At 48.6% G+C, this 26830-nt stretch overlaps 9 protein-coding genes across 9 annotated transcripts; 6 read left to right on the top strand and 3 right to left on the bottom strand.

Moving 5' to 3' along the window:
- Window positions 1-283: 283 nt before the first annotated feature.
- On the top strand, window positions 284-2081 carry ABOM_004353 (uncharacterized protein; the record flags this gene model as incomplete). The annotated part of the gene is made up of 6 exons (XM_022531483.1): window positions 284-406; window positions 453-513; window positions 571-742; window positions 796-1064; window positions 1135-1777; window positions 1886-2081. The coding sequence occupies 6 exons, from the start codon at window positions 284-286 to the stop codon at window positions 2079-2081; spliced, it is 1464 nt and encodes a 487-aa protein (XP_022391381.1).
- Window positions 2082-2605: 524 nt separating this feature from the next.
- On the top strand, window positions 2606-4691 carry ABOM_004352 (fungal specific transcription factor domain-containing protein; the record flags this gene model as incomplete). The annotated part of the gene is made up of 5 exons (XM_022531482.1): window positions 2606-2644; window positions 2699-2736; window positions 2850-2966; window positions 3033-3949; window positions 4003-4691. 5 exons carry the CDS (start codon window positions 2606-2608, stop codon window positions 4689-4691), a joined length of 1800 nt encoding a protein of 599 aa, XP_022391382.1.
- A 2056-nt stretch (window positions 4692-6747) lies between these two features.
- Window positions 6748-8263, top strand: ABOM_004351 (isopenicillin N synthase family dioxygenase; the record flags this gene model as incomplete). Its single annotated transcript, XM_022531481.1, has 7 exons — window positions 6748-6751; window positions 6855-7045; window positions 7095-7211; window positions 7272-7694; window positions 7758-7894; window positions 7948-8119; window positions 8183-8263. 7 exons carry the CDS (start codon window positions 6748-6750, stop codon window positions 8261-8263), a joined length of 1125 nt encoding a protein of 374 aa, XP_022391383.1.
- Window positions 8264-10626: 2363 nt separating this feature from the next.
- Window positions 10627-12630, bottom strand: ABOM_004350 (GMC family oxidoreductase; the record flags this gene model as incomplete). Its single annotated transcript, XM_022531480.1, has 1 exon — window positions 10627-12630. The coding sequence occupies one exon, from the start codon at window positions 12628-12630 to the stop codon at window positions 10627-10629; it is 2004 nt and encodes a 667-aa protein (XP_022391384.1).
- Window positions 12631-14428: 1798 nt separating this feature from the next.
- Window positions 14429-15490, top strand: ABOM_004349 (uncharacterized protein; the record flags this gene model as incomplete). Its single annotated transcript, XM_022531479.1, has 3 exons — window positions 14429-14457; window positions 14579-15062; window positions 15125-15490. 3 exons carry the CDS (start codon window positions 14429-14431, stop codon window positions 15488-15490), a joined length of 879 nt encoding a protein of 292 aa, XP_022391445.1.
- Window positions 15491-17636: 2146 nt separating this feature from the next.
- On the bottom strand, window positions 17637-18672 carry ABOM_004348 (uncharacterized protein; the record flags this gene model as incomplete). The annotated part of the gene is made up of 2 exons (XM_022531478.1): window positions 17637-18300; window positions 18362-18672. The coding sequence occupies 2 exons, from the start codon at window positions 18670-18672 to the stop codon at window positions 17637-17639; spliced, it is 975 nt and encodes a 324-aa protein (XP_022391444.1).
- Window positions 18673-22611: 3939 nt separating this feature from the next.
- Window positions 22612-23280, top strand: ABOM_004347 (class I SAM-dependent methyltransferase; the record flags this gene model as incomplete). Its single annotated transcript, XM_022531477.1, has 1 exon — window positions 22612-23280. The coding sequence occupies one exon, from the start codon at window positions 22612-22614 to the stop codon at window positions 23278-23280; it is 669 nt and encodes a 222-aa protein (XP_022391439.1).
- A 1094-nt stretch (window positions 23281-24374) lies between these two features.
- Window positions 24375-25412, top strand: ABOM_004346 (oxidoreductase; the record flags this gene model as incomplete). Its single annotated transcript, XM_022531476.1, has 4 exons — window positions 24375-24495; window positions 24548-24658; window positions 24712-25037; window positions 25092-25412. The coding sequence occupies 4 exons, from the start codon at window positions 24375-24377 to the stop codon at window positions 25410-25412; spliced, it is 879 nt and encodes a 292-aa protein (XP_022391438.1).
- Window positions 25413-25723: 311 nt separating this feature from the next.
- Window positions 25724-26710, bottom strand: ABOM_004345 (uncharacterized protein; the record flags this gene model as incomplete). Its single annotated transcript, XM_022531475.1, has 1 exon — window positions 25724-26710. The coding sequence occupies one exon, from the start codon at window positions 26708-26710 to the stop codon at window positions 25724-25726; it is 987 nt and encodes a 328-aa protein (XP_022391437.1).
- Between the last annotated feature and the right edge of the window lie 120 nt (window positions 26711-26830).

The following is a 26830-nucleotide window of genomic DNA, read 5'->3' as shown; positions in this document are numbered from 1 at the left end:
TGGCGATGGTGTATAGTTTGGGCGGGTATTTTGACTGCGGATATTGCCAATTATCCGCGCTGGGGCGGGATACCCGGTTTAGGGGGATGCTCTAACCCTACCCCGTGGGGAAGAGAGGTCAATGCGGGGACACTCACCTGCAAAAGGTATAAATATGGTATACTTGTTGTGCTGGACATGGGGCTGTGGGGATTAACTGAGTCGTGGTATCGCTATTCCCATTTCGTGTCTACCTTCTCAGATTCGCATTGAGTGAGACCTAGTCACTCGAACTTGATCAACCATGAGTGAAAACGAAGTCAAGGACTCTGAGGCTATTCATCTGGAGCAAGCACAATTTCAAGATGCAAAAGATGTTCAGCACGTTCAGGTGCGGTCTGTTGACCAGGCATCCATTCGCCGAAAGGTATGTATTATCTTGAAGAAACGGGCTTAGTGCTGACTCGGACAAGTTTGATCGTCGCGTTTTACCAATAGTCTGCATACTGTACATATTGTCTTATCTCGACCGAGGTACAGTGTGCCCTTGCCTCACATCGCTAGTGTAACTTCCTAGACTAATGCACACAGGAAACATCGGAAACGCAAAGACAGCAGGTATAGACACGGCGCTTGGTCTCGACGACAAGCAATGGTCCTGGGTGCTGTACTCATTCTACATATGCTACATTCTATTTGAGTGGACTACGGTGTTGTGGAAGATTCTACCCGCTCATACTTATGTTGCTGTTCTTTGTATCTGGTAGGTTTTCCAGCCTGGAGACTAGTTGACTGATCAACGCTGAACCGACACAGTTGGGGAGCAGCCGCCATGTGCAGTGGTGCAGTGACCAATTTGGCTGAGCTGATCGTCTGCCGCTGTCTCTTGGGTATATTTGAGGCTGCATTTGGGGCAGGTGCACCCTACTTTCTATCGTTATTCTACCAGAGAGGGGAGCTTGGATTCCGGGTCTCCATGCTGCTGGGAATGTCACCTGTGGCAAATTGCTTCGCAAGTGCACTTGCCTTTGGCATTACTCATATCCATAATTCCATTGCGCCGTGGCGTCTTCTATTTATTATTGGTATGTCCCGTTAGATTCCAAACGACGAATACAAAGCTTCTGATCGACACGAGGCTGACACATTGTATAGAAGGAGCGCCCACAGTCCTCTTCTCCATCATTGTCTTCCTTTTCCTCCCTGACTCCCCAGGAACTGCCAAATGTCTGACCGAAACCGAACAAACCCAAGCTGTTGAACGCCTCCAAACCGTCGATCAGACTGCTAAAAACCGGATGGAATGGAAGCAAGTCCTCCAAGGACTAGCAGACTATAAGAACTATGTCCACATGACAATCCACTTCTGCTGCAACTACTCATTTGCCGGACTCTCCAACTTCCTCCCTACTATTATCGAAGAAATGGGCTACACCTCCGTCAACGCACAGGGACTCTCGGCGCCTCCATACTTCGCGTCATTCCTCCTCTGCATTGTAGCTGCCGTTATATCTGATCGATGGGGATATCGAGGATTGGTGATCACCGTGTCTGCGATAGTCGGAATGATAGGATACCTCATTCTCGCCGCGGTGGAGGATGAACATAAAACCGGGGTGAGATATTTCGGAGTGTGGCTGGCGACCTGCGGAGTATTTCCTGCGCTGTCAATTAATATTACTTGGCTGTTGAATAACCAGGGAGGAGACTCGAAGAAGGGGGCTGGAATGGCTATATTGGCGGTTTTCGGCCAGTGTTCGAGCTTTGTGAGCAGCTCGGCCTTTCCGGATTCTGAAGGGTAAGTTTTTCTCCGGTTTCTGAACCTTTCTCTTTTTTTCCTTTTCCTTTTTTCTATCGAGCATGATATCATTTGGGGCAATGGATAGATACTAATGAATAATCGCAGACCGTTCTATGTTAGAGGCTGCGCCATTGGGTGCGCATTGACTGGACTGATCGCCGTGCTGGCGTTAGGGCTATATCTGAAATTGAGCCATGAGAACCGGCGACGGGACCGAGTGTATGGGACGGTGGACGCGGATGTCCGGGTAGATGTTACGAGAGAGGGAGACAATCACCCACAGTTTCGGTACTTGACTTAAGGTACGGAGCAGTCTGACTGTTATATGCACGGATCGATGTGGATTTAGTAGCATGCAAGTAATGCATTTTAACTGCCGGGTCCCCACCCGTAACCGTAAGTAGTTAGTGACACTGCAGATGAATTAGGGTTGATTTAAAATAATCTGAAGGCTATTTAAAAGTCTCCGCAAGTACTTTTCCCCACATAAATTAACCTCTTCTTCCGACACAACGGCATGCATGCAGCCATGTACCGTCCGCCACGCAGTCGAGCTGTCACCGACTATACTTACCGCCGTACATATAAGGCGTGCATCCCTTGCCGAGAAAGGAAAGCGAAATGTGAGCTTGCGGAAGACGGCGTGCCACCATGTTCTCGGTGTAAGAAGATGAACCTGGACTGTCGGTATACAGAGAAAAGGCCGTGGGCGAGAGAGAACCTTGGTATGGTGCTCTTTCTTCGTCTTCCATCCGGGTTATGCACCAATTCTAAATTGCCAAGACTCCAATGTACCAAGAGCCACCCGTTCGAGGATTGCTCGCGATGGTACGCAAGAAGTTGAGCGAAACTCATCGCAAGAAGGTGAGTCTCTGCTACCCACTATCATACATAGCCGGCCTGATTGTTGCATTATAGGAGATGGAGCTACGTGGTCAGATAGCAATAGGAACGCTGTAAAGGCTTTAGAGCACCTGCTTCCCTCTGGAAATGACCCATTCGATCTCTTTTTACAGGGGGATATACCAAACCCTTTTCCATTTACATCGCTAACCCCCACGGAAAACAGTACGAATAGCGAAGGGCGAAGCCCCATTCATGCAGATGTACTTAGAATATGGAACGCTTGTCGGTTCGTTAGGATGGGATGGATCAAGGCCCGTGAAGCAGTCATTCTCGTCGAGTTGTAGGTTTACCATATCTCTAGGGATCCATACAGTCAATTATACAGGCCAGTCTTTAACAGATACAGGTTCTTCCAGAATATGTTCCCCTTCTCGCCCATTCTAACCGACTTCTACAATACACCCGAAAACAGCTACTGGCTCGTGACTCAGGAACCCATGCTTTGCTGCACCATCTTAATGATCTCGTCAAAATACCATGTTCTCCCTGGATTCGGTGGTACCTCCCGAGCATATTCCATTCATAATCGACTATGGCAGCACTACCAGCATCTCCTCCTCCGCATCATGCTAGGCCAGGAAAAGCTCTCAAAGGCAAAGACAAGACATGTTGGTTCGATCGAAGCACTTCTCCTCATGTGTGAATGGTATCCACGGGCACTTAACTTTCCCTTGGAGAACGATGGATGGGACTCAGATCTGATTCTTACAGAGCCCGACCTCAGAGATCCTCCAGCATCAGGAGACGAAATACCCATGTCCGATCGCTGGAAGGAAGATGTCGTTGAGCCTACTAGACGGTCTGATCGGATGTCGTGGATGCTCGTGAGCACCGCACTGGCATTGGCTCATGAGCTAGGTATTTTTAGGAGTGACAGCGGGAAGAGGAAGTGTGAGTATGATGTGACTAGTATGCGGTCGGACGCAGGCGCCTATCTGCAACAATTAGAGTGGAGACGTCGCCGTCTGCCTTCTTTGCTGTACGTGTTTGCGAGCATGCTTGCCTCGCGGTTGGGGTGCACGTCTCTTGTCCCGGAGATGCCAGTAGTCAACGTGTCTGAGGGTATCACGGATTGTCCTTATGTGGAAAATGAATGGATGCATTTCATGGCATCATGGGTTGACTTAACCCGGTTGGCTAAAGATATAACAGACACACATTTCCCATCAATACCCAGGACTGGTGATCCGATGAGGGACTGCAGGTCGTCACAAGATTGGGAAAGCATGCTTTACCGCTGGCAGGCCAGTCGGCCAACATTAAGTAGATCGCCATAGCCTCCGTTCGGTTGTTTCTCCTGCTAATGCGGCACGCAGACTCCCATCTGGAATCCATCCTGCACGTCGAATACCAATATCTGCAAGTGTTCACCAACTCCATCAAAGTCCAATCGCTGGTCGAAAACATCCTCCATTCACCTACCCAATCTGCCACCACTGACCGCACCTGCATCGACGAGGTAATCAATCGGTCGACTGAGATCCTGCAATGGTTACTCATCCAACCCAGCATTCAATACCTCCCAATTCGCGTCTTCCTACGAGTAATCAGTTCGTCTATTTTCCTAATGAAAGCCTTGGCCCTAGGCGTCCGAACCACACAGCTCCACGCCTCATTACATCTCCTCGAGCAGACGATCACTACCCTGCAATCGAGCCCATTAGACGACATGCAACTCATCTCGCGATACGCATCCCTATTGCAGATCCATGTTTCTCGTCTGCGACAGACTTTCATGACCTCAGCGCAGGAGAGGGAGAAGGATGTTCAATCAGAACGCCAAGAGCATAGCAACACTCTGTCATCACCGGGGCAGACGGAGTTAGTGCAAGGGTCGCATGACCCTATGCTAGGGCAGCTAGATGAGAGTGGGGATGATTGGCTTTGGTTGCCGATTGATCCCCTGATGGCGCCGTTTGGCACCTGGGATGATACTGGTCAGTTGGATTACGGATTGGACTCGGCGCATTTGGACTTGGACTTTATTTGGAACTTGCCGCCGTGAAGTGAGGTTTGGGGTATGGGGCTGGGAGGATGTGAGATGGCTATTATATTAACGAAGTACCCTTACATTCGGCCGGACAATTGATGACAGGGCATACCATCAGCAACGAAGTATACCCTACGCTGTATAATTGTGTAAACTCAACCTTTATTATACAGTTTGATACGTTCTAAACACAACATTAATATGTGTCCCATTATATTGTGGGGGCGGCTGGCGGGCGTGGCAAAGCAGGGCTTGATATGGGCTGCCGCGGGAGGGGCTGCTTGGTGGTATTTTAGATAACATGTTCCCGTTGGGGATCTGGTTTCTGGGATTTTCACATCGCGCTTTGGATTGTAGAGGTTTGGTACGGCGTGCATGGTGAGATTTTGGTTCTATCCATATGGGGTGCGGTTGGTGGTAGGGCTTGCTGGGTTTAAGTCGTAAAAACTTGCTCAAGGGCGATGCGTCAAGTTGGGAGGTACTTATCAAAGCTTGGTCGGATAAGTGAGAATGGGTCAGGTATTTATACAGCGCTTTCTGTGCAAGAATAAAAAGACAGTGATATAAACTGCTATTAGAATGGCACCTCTCATCTCAGTTCGCATCGGAAAAGCCGATGGTATCGGCAACTTGCCGAGCCCTAACCCGCTTCGACACATACCATTAAACGAGCCATTCGTAGGAACCCATAACCAAGGTTGAAGCGGATAAAAAGTTCAAAATAAAGTTGGATGAATAAATGAATACGAAGAGGCAACGTCAACCTCGTGGGATGATCGAAGTCAATTGACTTTTTCCACTGCGGTTGTCGACTTTCCTAATTAGGATAATGAGTAGATTCACAACATCGCCTATTAACGCCGGGGCCAAAGCTAAAAGTATTCATATACTTGGCAACAGTCTAACCCCATATCACCGGAATTTAATCCCCTCCGCTAAGCTGGGGTAAGCCAGATCATGACCGGCCCGGTGGACCTCATCCTTGCCCCTTCAGGAAGCCAGAGCCGTAGATTCGGTATCGCCCTCCACAAAGCCTCCACCGGATGTAACCCTACAAAGCTTGATAGATTGCAGGATGGATATAGCCATAGGTATACTTCACAGGAGGGAGAACAGAGCAACGGAAGCGACGTGGGAATACTATTTAACCGAAGCCTTCTCTGCACAAAAAGTAGAGAAGCAAGTCTCCATTCCATCTTCTATAACACACCACTGCTCCAATTCCAAGACCGTCCCAAGCCTACCATGATGCTTCCGAAATCCCTCCTCCCGCTCTCCATCATCTTCCTCCCATGCGCTCAAGCATGCCTCGAAGTTGTCGGCACTCTTTTCGTCTCCCATTCTACCTCCTGGAACGTGCAGTTGAAGGACGACGGGACCCAAACCTGCAGCTTTAACTGCAATGCCTGGACAACTACCTGCGATGCAACCTGCAATGATGGCTACAAGGCCAAATGGACCACGACTACGGATTGGAGACATCAGCCGGGAAAGCTGCATTACGACACCCCTCATGGGTCGTATGACCTGGACGTCCCAGTTGAGCCCGGTTCAGAAGTGACGTATAATTGCTGCGGTGGCAATGTCCCGTGTCAATGCACTCAGATTACTTACCGAGGAAGCTTCTGGTGTTGAGTCCAAATGGTTTGATTGGTTCGTGGTGGACTGCGCATGGTTAGCGAGGACTTGCGAGGTGGGCTAATATGAGAAGCCTAGTGGGGGGGGTGTTGAGGATGGAGATATGGTTCGTTGGGTATTGGTGTATGGTGTGGGCTGGGAATATAGGCCTGAGCACATGTTTTGTACTGATGTTTCAGCTTCTATTGCTTGGGGAAATATATAGCGAGTTAATGAAGGGTTACTGTGTCCAAACGTACATACGTAGTACGGCGTGCTCCTAGCAAATACCCTTTTATATATCTCTTGTTCTAGAGCACATCGCTGTATCAAAAACGCGAGGATCGATATAGATTGATAGGGCGTAATTACCAAAACAGAGAGACCTATACTGATGTATCAATACGCACCCGTGGAGTAAGGAAGGCATCCGTCAATAGATAGACAAGTTAAAATGAGTGGCTCCAATAGCTTCTAGAAGGACGCATGAATCCGAGATATCAAAGCGGGGTAGCGATTTATCTTCAGATAAGGAACGGAACTCACATACCTAAACCACAGAACGACACCACCAACGTCTCACTACCCATCATGGAGCAGCTTCCCGATCAGAAAAAGTGCCAGTGGCCGACTTCGAGAATATTCCCATTATCGACGTCGCACCGTTAAGCAGTCCAGATCGTAGTGATCGCCAGAGGCTAGCAGCAGAGATCTACGGTGCCTGCACACAAGTCGGGTTCTTCTACATCAAGGTGACTTGACTTTGTAGCCCTAAATTATATTGCTTGCTCGTTAATAAAGATCCTGCAGAATCACGGGATATCCGATGAGTTGATCAGTGCACTTCACGATGCAGCGCATCGATTCTTCGCCCTACCAGAGGAGCAGAAAATGGAATATTCTGTGGCGAAATCGAAGGTATGTGTATCACCCCAAAGCATCCAAATACCAAGGCACAAAGCGTTGAACAAGCGATAGAAATACCGTGGGTACATGCCCGTGTATGCAGAGGAAATACCGACCGACGATGATGCGAATGACCAGATCGAGAAAAATGCAACGGGCGCTCTTTTGGAATCATTCGACATTGGTTATGAGATTCTCGCTGATTCGCAACGAGCCGCGGATGATGTGCTGCCCCCCGACACCTATGACCTGTACGGAGACAACCAGTGGCCAAGCGATGAGGTGCTTCCAAACTTCCGAGACACGTATTTGCTTTACTGTACCGAGGCACTCACGCTCTGTCGAAGACTAATGAGAAGCTTTGCGCTTGCCCTTGGCCTGGACGAGGGTTTTTTCGATACCATGATGGACTTTCCGGGGGTGACGTCCCGCATCTTGCATTATCCCACTCAGCCCGTGGAGGGAGAGGTTAGAGATGGGCTTGGGGCTCATACGGTAGGTAACCAATCCTATTGTCATTCTTGGTTCCAGTCCAGCTTATTATTGTTGCCCTCCTAGGACTACGAATGCTTTACTATTTTGTCCCAGGATGACGTACCCGCTTTGCAAGTCCGCAATGCTCGGGGCGAATGGGTGGTGGCGCCTCCTATCCCAGGGACACTGGTTGTGAACATCGCTGATTGCTTGTCCATGTGGTAGGCTTCTGTTTAAGGGAATCTTGAGCGCTATATGGATGCTGACCTCCCAGGACAAACCAAACGTTCAAGTCAACGGTTCACCGAGTGATCAATTTGACTGGCCAAGAACGATACTCTATCCCGTTTTTCTTCGGAGTCAACTATGATACCACAGTGTCAGTTCTGCCAAATTGTGTCTCTGATGACAGGCCGGCGTGTGTAAAGCCGTTCAAGGCTGGTGAAGTGAGTCCAATACAGAATGGATTCCTAGGTGGGTTGTTAGCAGCTGACAGTCCATGATTACAGTTCGTGCGTGCGCAACTAGCGAAGACTTACGTCGCTTATGGAGAGGAGCCTTCTACAGGGACAGAGGATGTACTTCTATGAAAGGTAACATACCTAGATATCTCTAGGAGCCGCCAGGCTATCAATGAATACCACGGTATCATTGTCAATGGAAAGATTGTTCGTTGTACGAGGGCGATATGGCCGTCACTTGCATGTCGCGGGCCGATCAACGTGCAATTACTTTGCCGGGAACACTAGCATATACTCCGAGTGGGATATGAAGTATGATTATCACATAGCTACGATGTTACCTCATGCCCCTGGACGATCTCTGGCAACGATGTATGCTAGCGCTGCCCATGGGTCCTGTAGTATTCTATAAAAAGTACAAACCTTTCTTAGTATATCAACACCCTTGTAACTACCAAGGAAAATTTATATACGTAGCGAATTGGGGAACGCCAAGAATTTAGTAAGAGGGTCCTGCTGCCCGGGACGTTGTTATACCGTGTCTGACCACCTGAAACGATGTAACTGATTTATGCATCCTTTTACTAGTGGTCTTGGCTTGACATGGAGACTAGGGCTTACATCCATGTTTCATCCCTCAAGCTAGTATATAAATTTCCCCCGCAGTCTCCTCTGGCAAAATAAACAACTGACTTCAATTTGATTTGAATCCCAAGTTTTGCCAGACGTTTAGTAAGGATGTCCGCAACAAAGGAACAGCCATTGCGATACACGCATTATTCTATCCCCGACCCCGACTTCGACAAATATAGGGATATTCCCAGTCCGTTTGCCGAGATGAATACACTATCAGCCGTTGAGATGCGTGCAATCATGTCTCAGCTTCCAGTGACGTTCCCGTATGACGAGGCAATCACTGACAGCGTCGAGATTCGTGATCGAAATATCACGGCTCGGGATGGCGCTGAGCTGGAACTTAGGATTTACAAGGATAAGGCCGTTGGCCAGAACTCAACGTTATTCTTCGTCGCGCACGGAGGAGGTATGAATGGGATCCATTGTTGTATATGATCATTTGGATTGTTAACTGGTTAACCGTGAAGGCTGGGTTCTTGGAGACCACACGGCTGAGGAGGCCATGAACCGTTTGGTTGCCAAGAGGACTGACTCGGTTGTTGTTAGTGTCAATTATCGTCTGTGAGTTGCTGCATTCCTTCCTATAAACGAGATTCAAAGTACTCTTTCCGTGTGGAGATGTTCTGATGGGTAGAAATAGGGCCCCGGAATACCAATTTCCCTATGCCGTCAATGACTGCTGGGATGCGATGCAATGGGTGAGCTATCGACATCGCATTTCAGGTGTACCGTTCTGACGATTGTGTTGTTAAATGGCGCACAGTGCAGAGAGAATCCAGCTATCTTAGGGGTCAATCCAGAGAAGATCGTTGTCGGTGGAAGCAGTTCTGGGGGAAATATTGTGTGTATAATCGCGGCCAAACACCATCTCACTTCAGTTGCTGATCGCGTTAGGCTGCCGTCTTAGCGATGAAGGACAGAGACGAAGCTATTGGGGCTGTCATTGGCCAGGTCTTGAATGTACCTGACATATGCCACCCAGCGCACTTCCCCAGGGATAAATATGAATATAGCAGTCCCGAGCAAAATAAGGACGCGCCAATTATGCCAACTCATGCTGCTCACTGGTTTTGGGGTATAGTGCCTTTGTCATATTCGCCAGTGATTGTATACAAGCATGGAATGCTAACCCATCTGAAACCCAGAGCAATATTGCCCCACGGCCGGCGCGGATCCCTATGCCAGTCCTTTGTTGGCGCACTCTTTCACGGGGCTGGCACCTGCATGTATGTATTTCTCCAAATATCTCCACACGTCCCCTATGTAGGGCGCAGCTGCTTATGTTCAAAAGTGATCCAGGTAGCTGGACAGGACCCTATTCGTGATGAGGGTCTGGCTTATGGAGAAGCTTTGGAACAAGCAGGGTGAGTACTTATTGTTCTTTAATATAGCGCATTGTTCTGTCAGGATGCGCAGGCTCTTTCAAGCATAGGCTAATGGCACTCATCACTCCAGTGTCCCTGTACAAACAAAGGTCTATGCCGGCCTGCCCCATGCTTTCCACCTTTTTGCAGACTTGAAAGCCACCACAGTATTCTATGATACAATTATAGAATGGATTACGACACTGCAGAAAGATAGTTGAGATAAGCAACGTAAAGAGATATATAAGTGAAGGATAGTATGTCTCAAGCACCACTTCCTACAGTGCAGTCGAGATGCGGCTCGTACCAATTAGCTTTTATGAAATACTTAGATTCACTCTTGACCGTTGGCCATTTAATTAGTAGATATTATTAGAGTAGACAGTATTCGAAGCAGGTATAGGCGTCTGTCAATGAGATATTCTGCAACAACACCCTCCGGTGTTTCTAACCTTGTTGGCACCAACCTCGTCCTGTGGCTACTATTTCCATCTAATAATGCATGTATTCCTTGGACTTCGGTGCATCGGCAATGACGGATTCAGCGATCTTCACAGCCATTGCATAAAACACGGTCATAACATGCGAAGAGACCTGTGTCGGCGGTATCGAGCCGTCCACTACTCTAAGGCCATGCACGCCATACACCTTGGCCTCAGGGTTGACAACGCCACCATACTCCTCCTTCATCATAGAGCATGTACCCACTCCGTGATAGTTCGCACGGTAGTTCTGTTTCACATAATAGGCCCATTCTTCCAGGCTTGCATCCTGTGGCACGTATCTCCCGGGAACGAGCTCTTTCTCAGCCAACGGCTTCATGTCGAAGGTGTTGGTCAATTGTCGTGCTAGTCGCGTAGCAGCTGCCTGGCCGTACAAGTCTACCTTATTCTCAAAGTATCGTGGGTTGTATTCAAAGCTCCGCAGATAGGGGTCTGAGTCCAATGCTTTCACATATCCTCGAGTAAATGGAATCAGGTTCCAGAGGTCAAAGTGGGTAGAATTGTCCGTATCGAGGAAAAGTTCGGCGTATGACACTTTGTCTTTTAGAAGCCAGTCTTGGTAGTTTTTATATTGTCTTAGGAGATTGGTCTTATTAGGAAAGCCGCCACCTTTGACCGTCTGCTCTGCCATTAGCTCCAACTGTTTATCGTCTTTTAGGATAGATTCAAAAAAGGTGGCATCCTCGCCGAAGACCTCTGCGAGGGTTGCAAAATACGCGGCCTGGCCTTGGCCCTTTCCTGCATCCTTCGGCTTCGTGACGACGGACGTTGTTGTTTGATCCTGCAGGTTATAACCCACCGGAAGTTCGAGCTTGTGTGATATACCCGCATCATTGAGCCAAGCTTTCGGGCCGATGCCTGACCACTGGAGGATGAGGGGAGAGATCGTGGAGCCCGCAGCCAAAAGGACCTCTTTCTTGGCCCAAGCATCCCATTTCCACTCCGTCTTGTTGTGGATCCCAAACTCGACCCCCTTCGCTTGCCATTTGGCATTTCCCGTCGAGGGCTTGATCTTGTCCAGATGAACTTTGCCAACGAGCTGGCCAGTCAGGACTGTGATGTATTGCTTCAGGTTCGGGTCATCCATGATTGGCTTTAGCCATGACCGTGCAGCATCTGTTCGGACTTGCTCGTTGGTAAGCGTATTCAGGAACATCGAGACCCCAGTTGGGTCACCACAACATAAGTCCTTTTGGTTCGTGACGGTGCTATATGTCTTCTTGACTGTATTCATCAACGCCCCAATCAGAGGGGACCAGCCGTACTTCCGATCGCGAGCGCCGACTTTCACTTTACCCTTCGCCGCATCCCTGTTATGGCACTCGCGATCGAAATGATGGAGTGAGCCAGGAGTAATCTTGTCTGTGGCCGGATCGCGCGGGATTTCAATCTCGTCCATCTTAGGCTTTAGCGCTGCCCAAGTCCAACCAGTATTCCCAAAAACATTGCTCCAGGAATCGATTTGCGATTTGTGAGGCCGTGTCCATGTTCCGCCATTGATAAGTGTCGAACCCCCGAGCCCGTTCCCGGACCGGATGATCTTGATGTCTTTGTCTAGTCCAACATCGCCGTCGTTGCCCACCAGCTGGGGCTTGGTCTCGTAGGCATGGTCGACGCTGCTACCAAACACCTGGCCGTAGGTGTTGAGATCATCGATCTTCGGGCCATACTCCCAGGCGTAGAAGCCGCTTTCAATCACCAGCACTGTAAAGTGTTTCTCCACGAGTTTCGCGGCCAGCGTGAGGCCGGTCAGCCCGCCTCCAGCGATCACATAGTCGTACGTCTTGTTATGCACTTTACGGGGATCATCGGTGACACCGCGATGTATGTCGTTGCTTCCGGACGGGTCATCACATCCAGTAAAAGAGTCGGCGGGTGAGCATGTTTTGACACTGTAAGAAGGTGCTATGATGTCTTCCTGCAAGGGGGCCTGGAAGGGCTCTGCGAGCACCCCGGACAGAAGAAGAGCCAAGTCCAGCAAGGAGTGTCTCATCGTGGTTATGTAGCACGACGCAAGAATTTGACCCTAAATTATGCTGGCCATTGCAATCGTCCGTTGCCCTGGTGAAGTAATGATAGGCACATTATATATGCTACTATTTAGTCGCCCTTGGTACTATCTCGAGGCTAGAGAGTTGCAATGACCCAACGACTCGTCCATAACGCTGGGTTGCGGCAATGACATGTCTGAAAACGGACAATACAGAGTCTGGTGGGAGATGACATGCTGGTGTCGTCAATGGTAGAGTACCCCTTGGTCGGTTGCTTGCTCCGATAAACTTAATTCGATTATTTCGTAGAGGTTCCTTGTTAAAATGACACTTCATTGACATCAGAGGGCTGTTGTGGCTTTGACAGTGGGTGCCATGTGGGGACAGGGCATGAGGTGGTTCCATGAGGAAATGGCGCATGCGTGTAGAAAGAAAGGCTACATGAATAGCTGGGATCCTCTTTTCCGACTCATCCGAGATCCAAGCTTTCGGCTTCCGCTGTCAGTGCAAACCTTGAGAATTATATTACATCCCAATCTTAGTCGCCAAGAGTCGTCCGGCTGCCCCGAAGCAGAGTGTCGACTTTTACCCAGTGAACGGTGGGCGGGCCATAGAGTTAGTACAACCCCATCTGTTCCCATATTCGAGAAGCCGTCTTCTCCTGCATCAATAACGGGGTACTGGGTACTGGGTACCATAATACCGTGCGTATGTTTGGATCCACCTTGCGAGTGGCATGTAGCACAAGGGCGAGTTGTGCATTCCCGCACTGAAATAGGAGGAGAGTCACCCTTGCATCCATACATGCCAACGAACAGAGAGATCAGCTCCACAATCAACCTGCTGTCACCTCGGGGAAGCTGGTTCCGCATCGCCGGTGGGGGGATGTGACCCCAGGTGACAAATCAAAGGGCAACCACGAACGCTTGGAGTGGACCCTGTCGTGCCCCAGCAAGTGCAAGCCATGTTATCGAGTGTGCACCCTTCACTGGGGTTCTTTGGCAATATATGAGGTGATCGACCTTTGGGAGAGGTGTGGGTCTGACCTAATGACATCGACCTACCACTCTACTGTTCGCTCCTTTGATATTCGGGAGGAACACAATGTTCTCGTAGAGCTAGCTCAGTATGCGTGCGGACTGTCGAAGGCAATGCAGTGTGAATTACCGTAATGACGAAAGTATGCATCCTGGTCAGTTGGCCAGTGCCATCATGCGCGGACTCCAGCATGTCACCAGAGGTCAAGGTATGCTGTTGGCAGACGTACTTCTTTAGCCAATCGTATTAAAGTACAAGTCCTTAGGTCATCATCCAATACGTCCGGACATAGTCTTCCCGACAGGACATTACGACGTGAAAGGCGCAATGATGATTTGCACCTTGCATCCAACCTAGGAACTGCCTGTTTAAGGGTGATTCTATGCTTCCCCGGCGGACGAGACAACAGACAGTAAATCCACGTCATGGATCATTTTTTCCAGCTAGCTATGTGAAACGGTGGATTATTAAGCCTTACAGCATAGGTAGTTAGAGAATTGGTCTTTCAACTCTCGCTCCGGCGCTTACAATGTTGCGTCGAGCTCCCGAGTAGCAATGAGTTCGTATATACCCGTGGAACCCAACCCAGATTTAGAGAGATTACGGACGGCTAGACAACCCGAAAACAGAAGTAAAATTGGATTTGAAAGCCAATAGAAAGCAAGCCTGGGCAAAGGGTAGTATCGATGATAATGCTGTGTCCATTCTAGGAGTGACATCACGACAGCCAGGCACACGGAACTGGCTCACCGGTGCGACCCAATGAACGCATTCGAGGAAGAAGTGGAAAGGTAAATCAATGGGACAGCTAGTCAACAATGTTCATGGAGCTCTTCCATTGATGGGGCCAGAAATAAGATACATCAAACAAGCAAATCAATTGTTAATCTGTGGAATCTAAAGGTGCGTTAGGAGATACGTCTGGACAATCTGCATATCAATCTTCGTTCAAATTCCTCTCCTTTGGAGCCATCATTCCAAGCTCAATGTTAGCGGCAAGAATATCGTCCTCAATTTTCTGACAGAGGACTACGCGAAGCGCAACGAGCCCCATTTCGGAGAGACAATTGGCCGTGTGGCTAACAGGCTGAAGAATGCCACTGTGTGTCTTAACGGGCGTGACTATATGCTTGACAAGAATGACCCAGCTAACTGCATTCATGGTGGGTTCAAGGGTTGGGAACAACAGTATTTTTATCCAGCACAACAAAAGACACACGGAAGGGATGCATGGAGGTTTAGCTATACAAACAAAGATAGCGATGGGAAGTTCCCAGAAACAGTCGAAGTGACTGTCTGGTATACAGAGTATTACAAACAGGATACAAGACGCAAGGCCATGCTCGAGATTGAATATGAGGAGTCAGCCCGTAACATGGAGTGCGAGGAGACAGCGGTAAATGTCACAAATCACAGATATGTCATATCGATATCAATCGCAATGCCTGATAGCCTTAGAAACATGCTGATAATATCTATATTTCCAGCTACTTCACTCTAACAGGAAACAAAACCATTGCTGGGAGTAAAGCACAACTATACGTACGCAGATACTTGCCCATCGACCAGACAGGTATCCCAAACGGTACTATCAAGGAATTCCCCGACGATATTACGAAGCAATTCGAACTAGAAGAAACTGCCCCTCAGATTAACAATTGTTTCGTCCTGAAAACCACAACTGATCCAAAGTGCCTCTGGATACGCGCCAGCTGGATCTTCAATTACTTGGCTCTTTCCATCGCCCAGATTCAGACATGCATTTGGAGGTTCTCAGTACGGAGCCAGCCTTTCAATTCTACACTGGTGACCATATCAATGTGACAGGGGAGCTTAGCTACAGTGCTCGGGCCGGCCTCTGTGTTGAGCCTGGCCGGTTCATAAATGGAATTTGTCAGCCAGAATGGCGGTTTATGAGCCTTCTTAAAAAGGGGCAGGTCTACGGGAGTAAAATCGTGTACGAGTCCTGGAAAGAATGAAACTCATCAATGAATGTACTTGCTGTTCAGAAGGGCAACGCATCGAGTACTGCAATATATGTCATTTCTTGCAGCATAGTCTCAACATGGAAATCCTGAGCAGCAGCATTGGGAACCGCAGGGGGATAGTAAGTGGCCTATAAGCATCTAATCCGGGATGACGAGAATCACTCATAAACAGTCATTTTTAAAGGTTCAACATCTCTGGGAAACAGCAAACCTACAGTGATCGGGCTACCATGGTCGTAGTTTATGTGACACATGATATGTAGATTCAGAACCAATACCCCCACTACTCGTCAACATTGGTTTCTGGGATGTGGAGCAATGCTCGATAATTGGTGTCTGCACCCTCCTTCCCTGCCTGGCACAGATACATCAAAGCAATGCCAGTGTTGCTTTGCAAAAAGTAGGCGACAAGCCAGTAGTATCCGCATACAAACGTAAACGTCATGACAAGGAGTCACAACTATGATGTCAAACTCGGCGCCCATTAGCCACGTGTATATATAGCTTACGTCCCCACGGTATCTTGATACTTGTCGTGCCTCACCACAAAACTAGCTTGCTCGTCTTTGTCTGTCCGAGCTTCCTGCAAAGCAATAATATCACAGAACATGTGTGCACTATCGATCCTCCCACTTCTCCTCGTTGCGGTCTCGGCATTTGAACCCTGTAAGAGAACTGCGTACCGATGTGAAGATCTGGCTCGTCCTACGACACGAACGACCTTTTGACCGAGGCCATCTGCCTAACAACAACCAATGCAACATTGTGTACATGCAACAACAACAACAACAACAACATTCGATACTGTCATTACAAAGGGACCGACGACTCCAGCTTCCAAGAAAAGTGTCAATCTTACAATTTAAAACCACCGAGTATCATCGATCACGGCATAGCCCTGTGAAATCAACTTCAGTCATCCTTCTCAAGGCAGGGAGCGATGGAATAAAAGGCTACCCGACTGGGAAGCGATATCAAGCAGACCATAGACGGTTGATCTTGTTTGCTAAGAAGGTTTAGGATCGACATTTCATACTGAGCGCGGGTATGTGTTTCTCTCATAGTGCTGTACTTAAGTTTGAGCTATCGCGGTTGTTGTAATCCAGAACCATGAGCACTTGACCTCAATTGGTTAACTTTCCCAGTTTTCTGCAAGTTTGTGGTTGTAAAATCTGTAAATTAAAGCTGTACGGTCTGTGTCGTAGATCTGTAGTAGCCAAAACAGCCAGGTTGCTATAGAAGCAATGTTGTATAATGTTAAGCATGCTCAAGGTGATGATTTAAGAATCTGTTATATGAGTACTAAGATGGAAGTGGTGCAGGTGAAATGCATATGTATATCTCCACTCAGTTACGAGTTACCATACATTTAAAGCATTATAGAACAATATCTGAGTTCTATCCGATTGTTAATCTTGGGATTATGGATATACTATAATTATACATAGGTATTTCTCATTATACACTTGAAACATGTAAACACATGTAGAGCTTAACCTCGCTAACGATGTGTGTTGGGACAAACCCGAACCGTGGAAGGTTCGGATCCGAGAGGCCGGATCCGAATCAGTCTTATTTATACGCACTTATGAGGATACACGTGACTCAAAGCCCTAAGCAAGGGTTCCTCGCAACACCGTCGTTTACGTGTTCACTAATGGTTCGCTCAAGTTGCTTGTATGAATTGTGATCACGGTGAAAGAGTATGCGAAAGGCCTATCGCAATATAGTCCAAAATACACACGTATAGTATACGGTAGTTTGACGAACTGGATTTGAAAACTAGGGTGTATATACAAAGCCATGCACGAAATGATTGACAGCATGGTAAATATCCAAAAGACAATATTTGAAGTAGAATGTGAAGTAGAATGCGAACGGACACTGGCCACCGTCCATCCGGAACCGACAAGTAAAACAAGAAGAAAAGCCGATGAGGATGAAGAATGAATGGGCGACAAGGGTTTTGTGTTGAAAGCATGTTACGCTTCAAGCTCGGCCGGAGGCCCTCGCCGTACCTCCTTTACTTTGGCCCATGGCCTAAAGCTCTTGGAGGAACCCGGTCTGTGAGGGGTGGCTGGTGGGGCCGGCTTGCCCTGGCGGCGCTTTCGTCGACGGAATAGGCGCGAAGCAATAGCTATCACAAACACGGCCAATCCAAGCGCAGCAGCGCCGATGCCAATTCCAGCTTTGGCGCTTGAGGACAACGCAGTGGTTTCGTGGGCATCAGGCTCCGTTGAGCGTGTTGGATTAGTTGGTTCTGTCGGTCCTGCCGATATCATTGGAGTCGTATGTGTACAGTGGGTAGTTGCTGCTGTGGGAGGTGGGTTTGGTGCCAAGACTGTGGGTTTTGCTGGGTCGTCATAATACATTAATGCTGGCTGTGTGGCGGACACTACAGGCGTGGAGGTAGCGATTGAAGAAGTAGAACCATCCCCATATAAGCTTAAATCTGTTGATTGAAGCATCACTGTGAGGGGCTGAGCCCACATTGTCAAAGGTCCGCTGACAAGGGTTTCTTTCTCATTGCCTGGAATAGCAATAGGTACTCTGGTAGTTATTGCTGACCGCATACTGCTCAGACATCCTGCCAGCAGTGGTGGTGGGAAGGTGTCAGTGATACTGGTCCTGTAATAGTTGTGATTCCTGCCTTCAACTCAGCCATCGTTCAAGCAAATACCGTGAGGTACTTCGTAGGACAACATACGAGGGACAGCAGATTGCAGTCGTAGTCGGCCCGTTGATGGTGACGTCTGCAGAGGTGTATCCTATGGGGCAATATCCTGGACTAAAAACGTGTGTTGCCATAGCTCTCCCCGTATTGCTGAAGCCCGAGGGATAACATGAGCTCACAACGCTTAATGCATTTTGTAACAGGATGCCATTCATCACGCTGTCTGAAGTTGTGGGTGCGAAGGTCCAACTGGTTGGGCAATCAGGAGGAGGGGTAAAAATAGTTGTCAATGGAACAATCGTTATGGTGATGGTCGCACTACCGGTGATTGTCGTGATCTGCATCATGCAATAGCTTTGTCGGTTGAAGGGATCGGATACAATTCAACAATTTGAGTAGTAGTTATAGATTCAATAGAACGATGTGTGGAGTGGCAGGTAAGCAGCGTCAATGCTGATTCATTATTGGGCATGTGCAAGATATATGCTGATCAAGGATAGCTAGAAAACGCTGTTAGGCTAGGAAAACAAGTTCTCTACAACAAAGGATGACATCCTTGCTAGGTATATAATAGTGAGGTTGCATCAACAATCCAGAGCTTGGGGAATGGTGGTTGCTGCGTTAATTGAACCCTTCACCTTCGATCCCACCACATCAACGAAGGGCATCAGTGACGCGTGCTTTGTCCTCTCTAGGAGTTCCCACGGCCCCTCACGTCCTTTCAGTCCATTATTCTTGACTGTCCATAAGGAAGTAGCCCTTAACTCGAAACTTATTTTTGCGAGGGGCACTCTCCTCTGTATGACCATTTACCTAGCTTGCGAGAACACTCCAACCCCTGGTATTTGTCACCGAGGAGTCTAAATCACTCAAGTCTGGTAATATTGACCCTAGTGAGTAGCGATAGCTTTAACAGTTTGGCATAGATTATATTAAACTATAGCAGTTGGGAAATGAGGATGTAACAATATCTACTCGGGGAGTGGTGAGTAGTTCTTGATATATATCTAGTATTTGAACCCATAGACGAGGTATAATTGCTGTGGAACTACCTGTCCCCACCCGGAAAGGTCCGGAAGGGACCAGTCAACTTAGTGTTAACATGGTATCTTTGCTGCTTTGACCTCCTGCATTAGTGTTTCAATAGTTATTTTTGATCCTTGTCGTAGGTAGTACGAGCCCTTGCCCCTGGGTGCGTCCCCGCAGGATAGAAACACGGGGTTACCGGTATCCCACACTTGTTTCTATATTTGAAAGTCAGTCCATTAAAGAATAAAAAGAAGTTCGGAGTTTTCTTTGAGTAGATTATAAATTACGCTAAAGGGATCTTCGCTTCCTACCCAGACTTCATCCTGCTATACAGTCACCGTTGTTCATATGGAGGGACCAAGTCTACCCCAAGCTTGAACAAAGAATACCAGGAAACAGAGCAAGTATTAGATCGTAATCTAAACGACGCTAACGATGGTCAAGTCTTATCGTTTTGTTAAGTATGCCGTTACAGTTCCTAGCTTCTTCCATGCAGCGATCCGGTAACTCGGGATCGGAATTGCGTGTGATACCCCTGGACCTTTGCATGAAGCGTACAGCTTCCGTCCATGTGATTGAAAGCGGGCCGAAGTGGGAGTACTAGTGATGATTTATGCTCTCAAGAATATTACATGGCAGGAGGCTAACACTTAGTGTTGACATAACGCTCTGTATGTCTGTTGAATAGAGGCTTGTGTTTTATAAATCTTTGAAATACCTCTACCGTGACTCTGTCGGAGCCAACTGAATAGTGCACATATCCGACCGAGTCTCGTCAACGCCTCTGGTGGATGATATGGCACATTTAGGGTATTCTGTGCACGTGCCGATAACGCATAAGCTGAGTCGGCCTTCGTCTTCTTTTCATGTCGCAAGCGCGGCAGTCAACGTGTCACAGTTAAAATTAGGTATACTGTAGCCGTGAAACACCATATTGCATCCCCTGCACATCCCTGTGTGATTATGGCCGCGTCGCGGCAGTGAGTAATCAGGAGGGGCCATGTCCTTCCGCACGCTAGACAGCTTCATTGGTCTGTTCAGGCTAATAGGATGAACCGTTGATGCGAGACCACCACTATTTGAGCATGAGGGCTAGAAAATATGATTGGCCTACACCATAGACGACATAACCCCTCCTTAGGAAGACGTTGGTTGTCCTTTGTCCATCGTGATTCTACTCCTTGGCATCCCCCAAATCCGGCATTTTGTCGACCCCCTTGACTTCCAGGTTCTGCCGCAAGATACGGACTAAATAACGTGCCTTGCTCACATTTCCCTGGTTACCTGTGACAGCGGCCACTTCTCAAAATGCCGGTAGGTCCGGCTGGGGCAGCCTGCTAAAAGTCAACGTGATATTTGGGGCCACAGTGGCAGACCAGTATAGAAGAGACCAGAGCACTGATATGATTCGATATATGAGCAAGTACGAATCGCTATTCCTCTGGCATTAAGATAGGGAAAGTCGGTTTCTTATTGTGCCAATTCTGCTGCTGTAATCCTCCCGTTGGAGTTAGAGAAACAGGCCATGGTGTGTTGGCGCGATGCGGGCTCTGGGCTGATCACTCGACATAGCACTTACTGTCTAGAGGAGCTTGCATGAGTTGATTTTGACTCCACAGAGCCGACGTCCCGGACACGAGCGCTCTAAAGGAAGCCGTCGCCAAAATCAGCAGTTTATGGTGAATGAACGCGACCTGCACGCTCTCCGAAGCCCTGGCCTGATTTGAGACAGACACCACCGTAGCTGTATGAGTGAGATAGCCTACATTCCCTACTCCATAGAACCGCTGTCCGTAGGTCTGATATTCCCTCTCTAGATAGCCTTATCCGGACACGACTGGCATCCTCAAGCGCGTGCATAGGGGAAGTTTCTCTCTTTCAAGGACGGCACTGAAGAGGGGCCGGACTCGCAAGTATGATAGAACCTGGCCGATGTATCCTGGGTCTTTGGCAATTGCCGAGCAACATTTAACTGTCATCGCTCAGCCTACACCGCATCCGCTCCGCGGCCAATATGTCCTGGCGAGGAAAGGGATGTAAGAATAACAATCTGCCGCTTGTCAATCCGCTACAATCCTATCCCTCGGTTGCCCAAGCGAACCATTCTTGTATTGCACCAACAGAGCCTCTATAGAGGCCTTGGATGCGCGAAGACGAGGTGGATATGGTAATGAGCTGAGCATCATCTTCCACGATTCCCGCCGTGCAGAACATTTATACCACATTCTGGACGTATGCCAAGGGTCCAGCTTCGGAACTAACTTCAGCTTGCCATTATATACGTGTAGCTTTCGAACTGCTGGCATCGTGAAGAGGTCTCCAAGCACGGCGTAACACCGCACATCATTCGAATCAACGTTGGGCTGGAAGATAGCAAGAAAAGTCTCAATGCGGTGGTCCCCACTCTCAGAGAAGTGGAAACACTTGAGTCTGGACACATCCGCAATGGTGATGCTTAACTGTATGGTTGGTGACCAACAGATGGTTTCGTTGTTGAATTTGCGCAGTGAGGAATTTTTACGTTGTTGTTAATGGGACCTCTAACCACTGAAAGTATTCAACCGAACAATAACTGCAGTGGAGCAAGAGGAATACGGGTTAGCATGCTATTCTGGGATGGTACTGGCGTTTCTCCATGGAGGCGTGCCCAGCAGTAGTGTAGACACATGTGTTGATAAACGAGGTGCTCATCGGAGATCGAGATTTGCAGAAGGAGCGGTGTGACGATCTACCTTCCGCAATAGCTTTTTGCCTGCATTAGGAGAAACCTTGTTTCTAGATCTAGCGAGACGAGTAGCAAGTCTTCCAACTAGCACACCGAATAGGTAAAAGATCGCCAACATGCAGTCTGTCAGCTCAGCTCTGTAGTTTGGGACAACTAAGTAGCTGCAGACTTCAGCTACTGGTGGGTCCTACATCATACATACCATATATGGCTGGCTGGTATGTAGTAGATCCTCTCCCTAATTTGGCTCATGGGGCCATGGCACATCATGTGGGTGATTAATCATTTACTCTGTATGAGACAGATTCACCCTACTCAAGTACGCAAAGCCAAATCCTTTTATTTCTAGAAATGACTAGAATAAACTGAGGTGGTTATAATTAACCCCACACGCCTCTTTTCCACTCGTTATACCTCTTTCTCACCATATCTCCCTCTGCATTCTGTTTAACGATTTCCCACCAAACGCGACAAACGAACAATAGTTATACTTGACTGCTACTTCAGCACACTTCTCCTACCGAGCAAAATGACGAAGGCCGACACGTACGAGTCCATCGCTGATTCATATCAGGCCGCCTACGCAACAGACCACGTGGTCCTTCACTTTCTAGATCGCGCCTTGGGACACTTGGCCCCAGAGTCCCGTATCTTGGATGCCGGCTGTGGGACTGGAAACCCTGTTTCTGTAGCACTAGTTGAGGCAGGGCACCATGTCAAGGGTATTGACATCTCCCCGGCCATGCTGGACCTGTACAGGAAGAACGTTCCAACGGCCCAATGTGAAGTGACAGACATGTGCTCCTACCAACATCCGACAGAGGAGCCGCTGGATGCCGTGTTTAATATTCGTGCCCTATTTGGCAAGAAGAGGAATGAGATCGAGCATATAATACAGAACTGGGGAACATGGGTACAAAGCGGTGGTCTGCTGTGTATGGTTGTCATTGCCCTCGATGACTACAACCCCGCCAAGATTGTGGGCGGCGTTGATCCAGATGGATATTGTGCAACAGTCAAGAGGCGGTTTATGGGCGAAGACAGTTTGAACGCGTTGTTTTCTCGAGCCGGATGGCGGTACCTATTGGAAACAAACGGGTTTGACATTGTGGAAGAAGAGACGGAGCTTTTCGTGCCACCTGATGAGGTTGACTCCGATGATGCACCGCAGTTTTGTTTCATCGCTCGGAAAATCTGAGACTTGTCTTATACTGTTCCTATCTCACTTGATGTGAATTACTTTTATATCCTTGAGGGAATTCACTATTAGTTACAACTCACTTCTTTCCTTTGACTACAGATTACAGTTGGGGGTTGGCGAGCAAGATGGTAGATCCTGAGATGCAATTAAAGGGCAAATACCTGGCATATTGGCTCGGCAGTTGAATCGTTAAACAGATTATCAGTGGCTCGGTCACTATAGGAGTCCATGCTGGGAATCGAGAGACGGGACATATGTGTGCAGACGTACTTTATCATCATATCAATACAGGCCTTAGGCTGATTTGTGGCGGCTCTGCTATCGCCCCCCCCCCAGACAAAGTCCAGCGATCGGACCTGTCCTCTGTTTCACTGGACTTGCCTAGGAGCCTCAAGGCCGAACTGAACGTAATGTGGAAGTTAATTTACCGGAAGGAGATACTCTTACTCCCACGCATGGTATTCCAGACTGTCGTCGAGGCATTCTCCACCTACAACACAACATATTTCACCGTGTGATCTCGCGCTCTCGCCTCCCTCGTAGCTAGTACGTGTGTGATCATCGTGAACTTCAGGTTAGGGTTATTTCTGGATTGGAAGACGTCTAGGCTGAATACTCACCGGATAACAGCGTTCGTGTTGACCCAGTACTACTTTACTATGAACGATTGCCTGTTTTAACTATTGATGTATATTTATACCGCATTGGCCATAGGATAGCTGACATCGAATGGCCTTACCTGGAAACCCATATATGCGCAGTGTTGAACAGTATCTGTCTCTTTGTCGGCAACATTCATCGGTCGCTTTGACATGTGTGGCTCCCAATCTGCAGCCACTGATGCTGATAATCCAATCAATTAGGGCAGATCCTCTCATGACGCTGGTGGTGTGCGGGGTTGCAGATCCCAAGCCACGATCACGTCTTACCGGCGCATTGCTGACCGAGTCGCGAGTGGGGACACCAAATAATACTCGGTAGCACATCTGACAGTCTGGCTTGAATCAAGATGCGGGGTTGCGACTAGGCTAACTAATAATTAACCTGCGGAGTTGGCAACGACCAAACTCACCTGAAAGCGCTCCCCAACCATGAGTGTCAACAGCGATTATAACGTCCATGACCCCGGATTCCGCGAAGCCAAGCCATCACAAGGAGACCCATCACGACCAGTCGGAGATCTATTTCGTTTAGATGGGCGGACCGTCGTCAGTACGTTGCTCCGACTCTGGCAGTGTCATCGTAAAGGCTGATCAATCAGTAGTAACTGGTGCCAATGGCTTCCTGGGAACTACTCTGGCTATAGCCATTCTCGAAAGTGGAGGTGATGTGGTATGTCTTGATTTACCTGAGGACCCTACTGCGACGAATTGGAGTAAGTCTGCTACCTGACCCATGTAGAATATCAGTTGATTAAAGATGCAACAGAAGAGGTAGAAGATGCCGCATTGAAATATGATCGTAGCTTATCTTACTGGCCGCTGGACGTCACCAATGAGAATATGGTTGCCGATGTATTTGCCAAGTTCATGCCTACACTCCGGTTTCCCCTTCGAGGACTGGTCGTCTGCGCTGGGATCTCGCGGAATGGACCTGCCATTGACTTTCCGATCTCAACAGTTCGTCAGATGCTAGACGTCAATGTCAGTGGAGCATTCCTGGCAGCACAGGCAGCCGCCTGGGAGATGAGGCAGGCAGATGTCAGCGGTAGCATTGTCCTAGTAGCGAGTATGAGTGGCTACGTATCGAACAAGGTAAGCTACCCCCTCAACTCTACTACACCCTTGCCCGAATAACGAAGCATGCAGGGTGTGGACACGGCCGGATATAATGCTTCCAAAGCGGCAGTACAGCAGCTAGCACGATCATTAGCGGCGGAATGGGGGTCGCGAAAGGGTATGCCCCTGATCAGAGTGAACTCGCTCTCACCTGGCTATATCCGCACAGCGGCGACGGCAGAGGCTCTTCAGAAACCCGGCCTGGAATCCCAGTGGATTGGAGATAACATGCTCTATCGGCTGAGCACGGCGGACGAGTTCCGGGCCCCAGTGCTCTTTATGTTGGGCGATGGAAGCAGCTTCATGACTGGTTCTGATTTGCGAGTCGATGGTGGACACTGCGCGTGGTAGGGTATTGGTGCACATGGATGCAACCTTTTAAGTAAGAGGAGATGATACATATTATCTTGGATGAAGACTGGAGTTGTCGTGCTTTCAATCGAGACTCGTACCAGGGTTTAATCAGACGAATGAAAAGACTAGCACGGGGCAAGTGAACCATTATGGTCCCTGCGGTTTATTCACCATTTATAGCCATTGACTCATCCCCGGGAATGCAACTGCAGCGTAGCCTATCTAAGAAAATCCAAGTGCAATCGAAAAGCACAGAAATCGTAATAGTAGGTTAAATGAACATAGGAATGGCGAACTAGTAGAAACAATCACGACCTCGGCACACTCCCTACCACGGAATTCAATTCCACACTACCCCCTTGCAAGACTTCCTCCCAGTTCCTCCTTTTCAACCACGTCTCGAAAGACTCTGTCTGCACGTTCACCTTCAGCTGGCTTGGATGAATCACGCCCTCAATCCCACCCGCATACCCAAACTGCCCAATAAACAAAAACGCATCCAAAACCTCCCAAGGAATACCCATCTGTTCATGCATCTTCCCAGCATCCACCTCAACCAGCTCAGCCTCGGACCCAGTAGCCCTAGTCCAAGCCTCCACAATGTCTCCGATAGTCAAGTCACTATCATACGCGAGCAACCTCGTCCGCGGAGGCTCATCAATCAAGGCCTTGACAAAAGCACCGGTGGATTCTCGCGCAGCGATGATCGGCATCTTCTGCTCTTTGTTCAGCGGCACCATGAACTGGTACCTCTGGATGTCTGGATTCCATCTCGGCATAAAAAGGGGGTTGGTCGCATATGCACCGATGATAATATAGGACGTCTTCTGCGCCAGTTCCGGCGTCTGAGTTTCAATGAATTCCATAATCTCCGCCTTGGCGTCACAATGGTGCGAATGCGGGTACTTCCCGCCAGAATGCTTCTTCATCGGTGCCAATGTGGAATAGACAAAGCGACTAAGAGTGGGCACAGTTGCGGCGGCGATGGCAGCGTTGCGGCCGTGTTGTACCTCTTGCTCATAGGCGTCTTCATAACTTCCGGTTGTATGAAAGGGCCCCCAGAAGTCAATGTTGTTGAATATGACATTAGAGTCGACGAAGGCTAAGCGTAGAGAGGCAATGTCGGCGAGGTCTGCCTTTACTATACTAGCGCCGAGAGAGGCGAGTGTTTGTGCCTTTGGCGAGGAAGGATTCCGCGTGATGCAGCGGACGTGCCAGTCCGGTAGTGGGAGGAAGGCGTCGGCGACGGAGAGGCCTTGGTTTCCAGTGGCGCCGACGATAGTAATGGTTTTCATTTTGATGGATTGCATGCAGTAATCAAAAGGTTGGAATGAATTGTACCCGTAAAGCTCAGTTGACATAGGTCTATATACCGGGTTCGGACAAATTGTAGGGCATGAAGTCATAGTGGCTTA

The sequence above is a fragment of the Aspergillus bombycis genome (genome assembly GCF_001792695.1).
Source record: "Aspergillus bombycis strain NRRL26010 chromosome Unknown contig00021, whole genome shotgun sequence".
Lineage (NCBI taxonomy): Eukaryota > Fungi > Ascomycota > Eurotiomycetes > Eurotiales > Aspergillaceae > Aspergillus > Aspergillus bombycis.
This window is presented reverse-complemented; position numbering and strand designations above follow the sequence as displayed.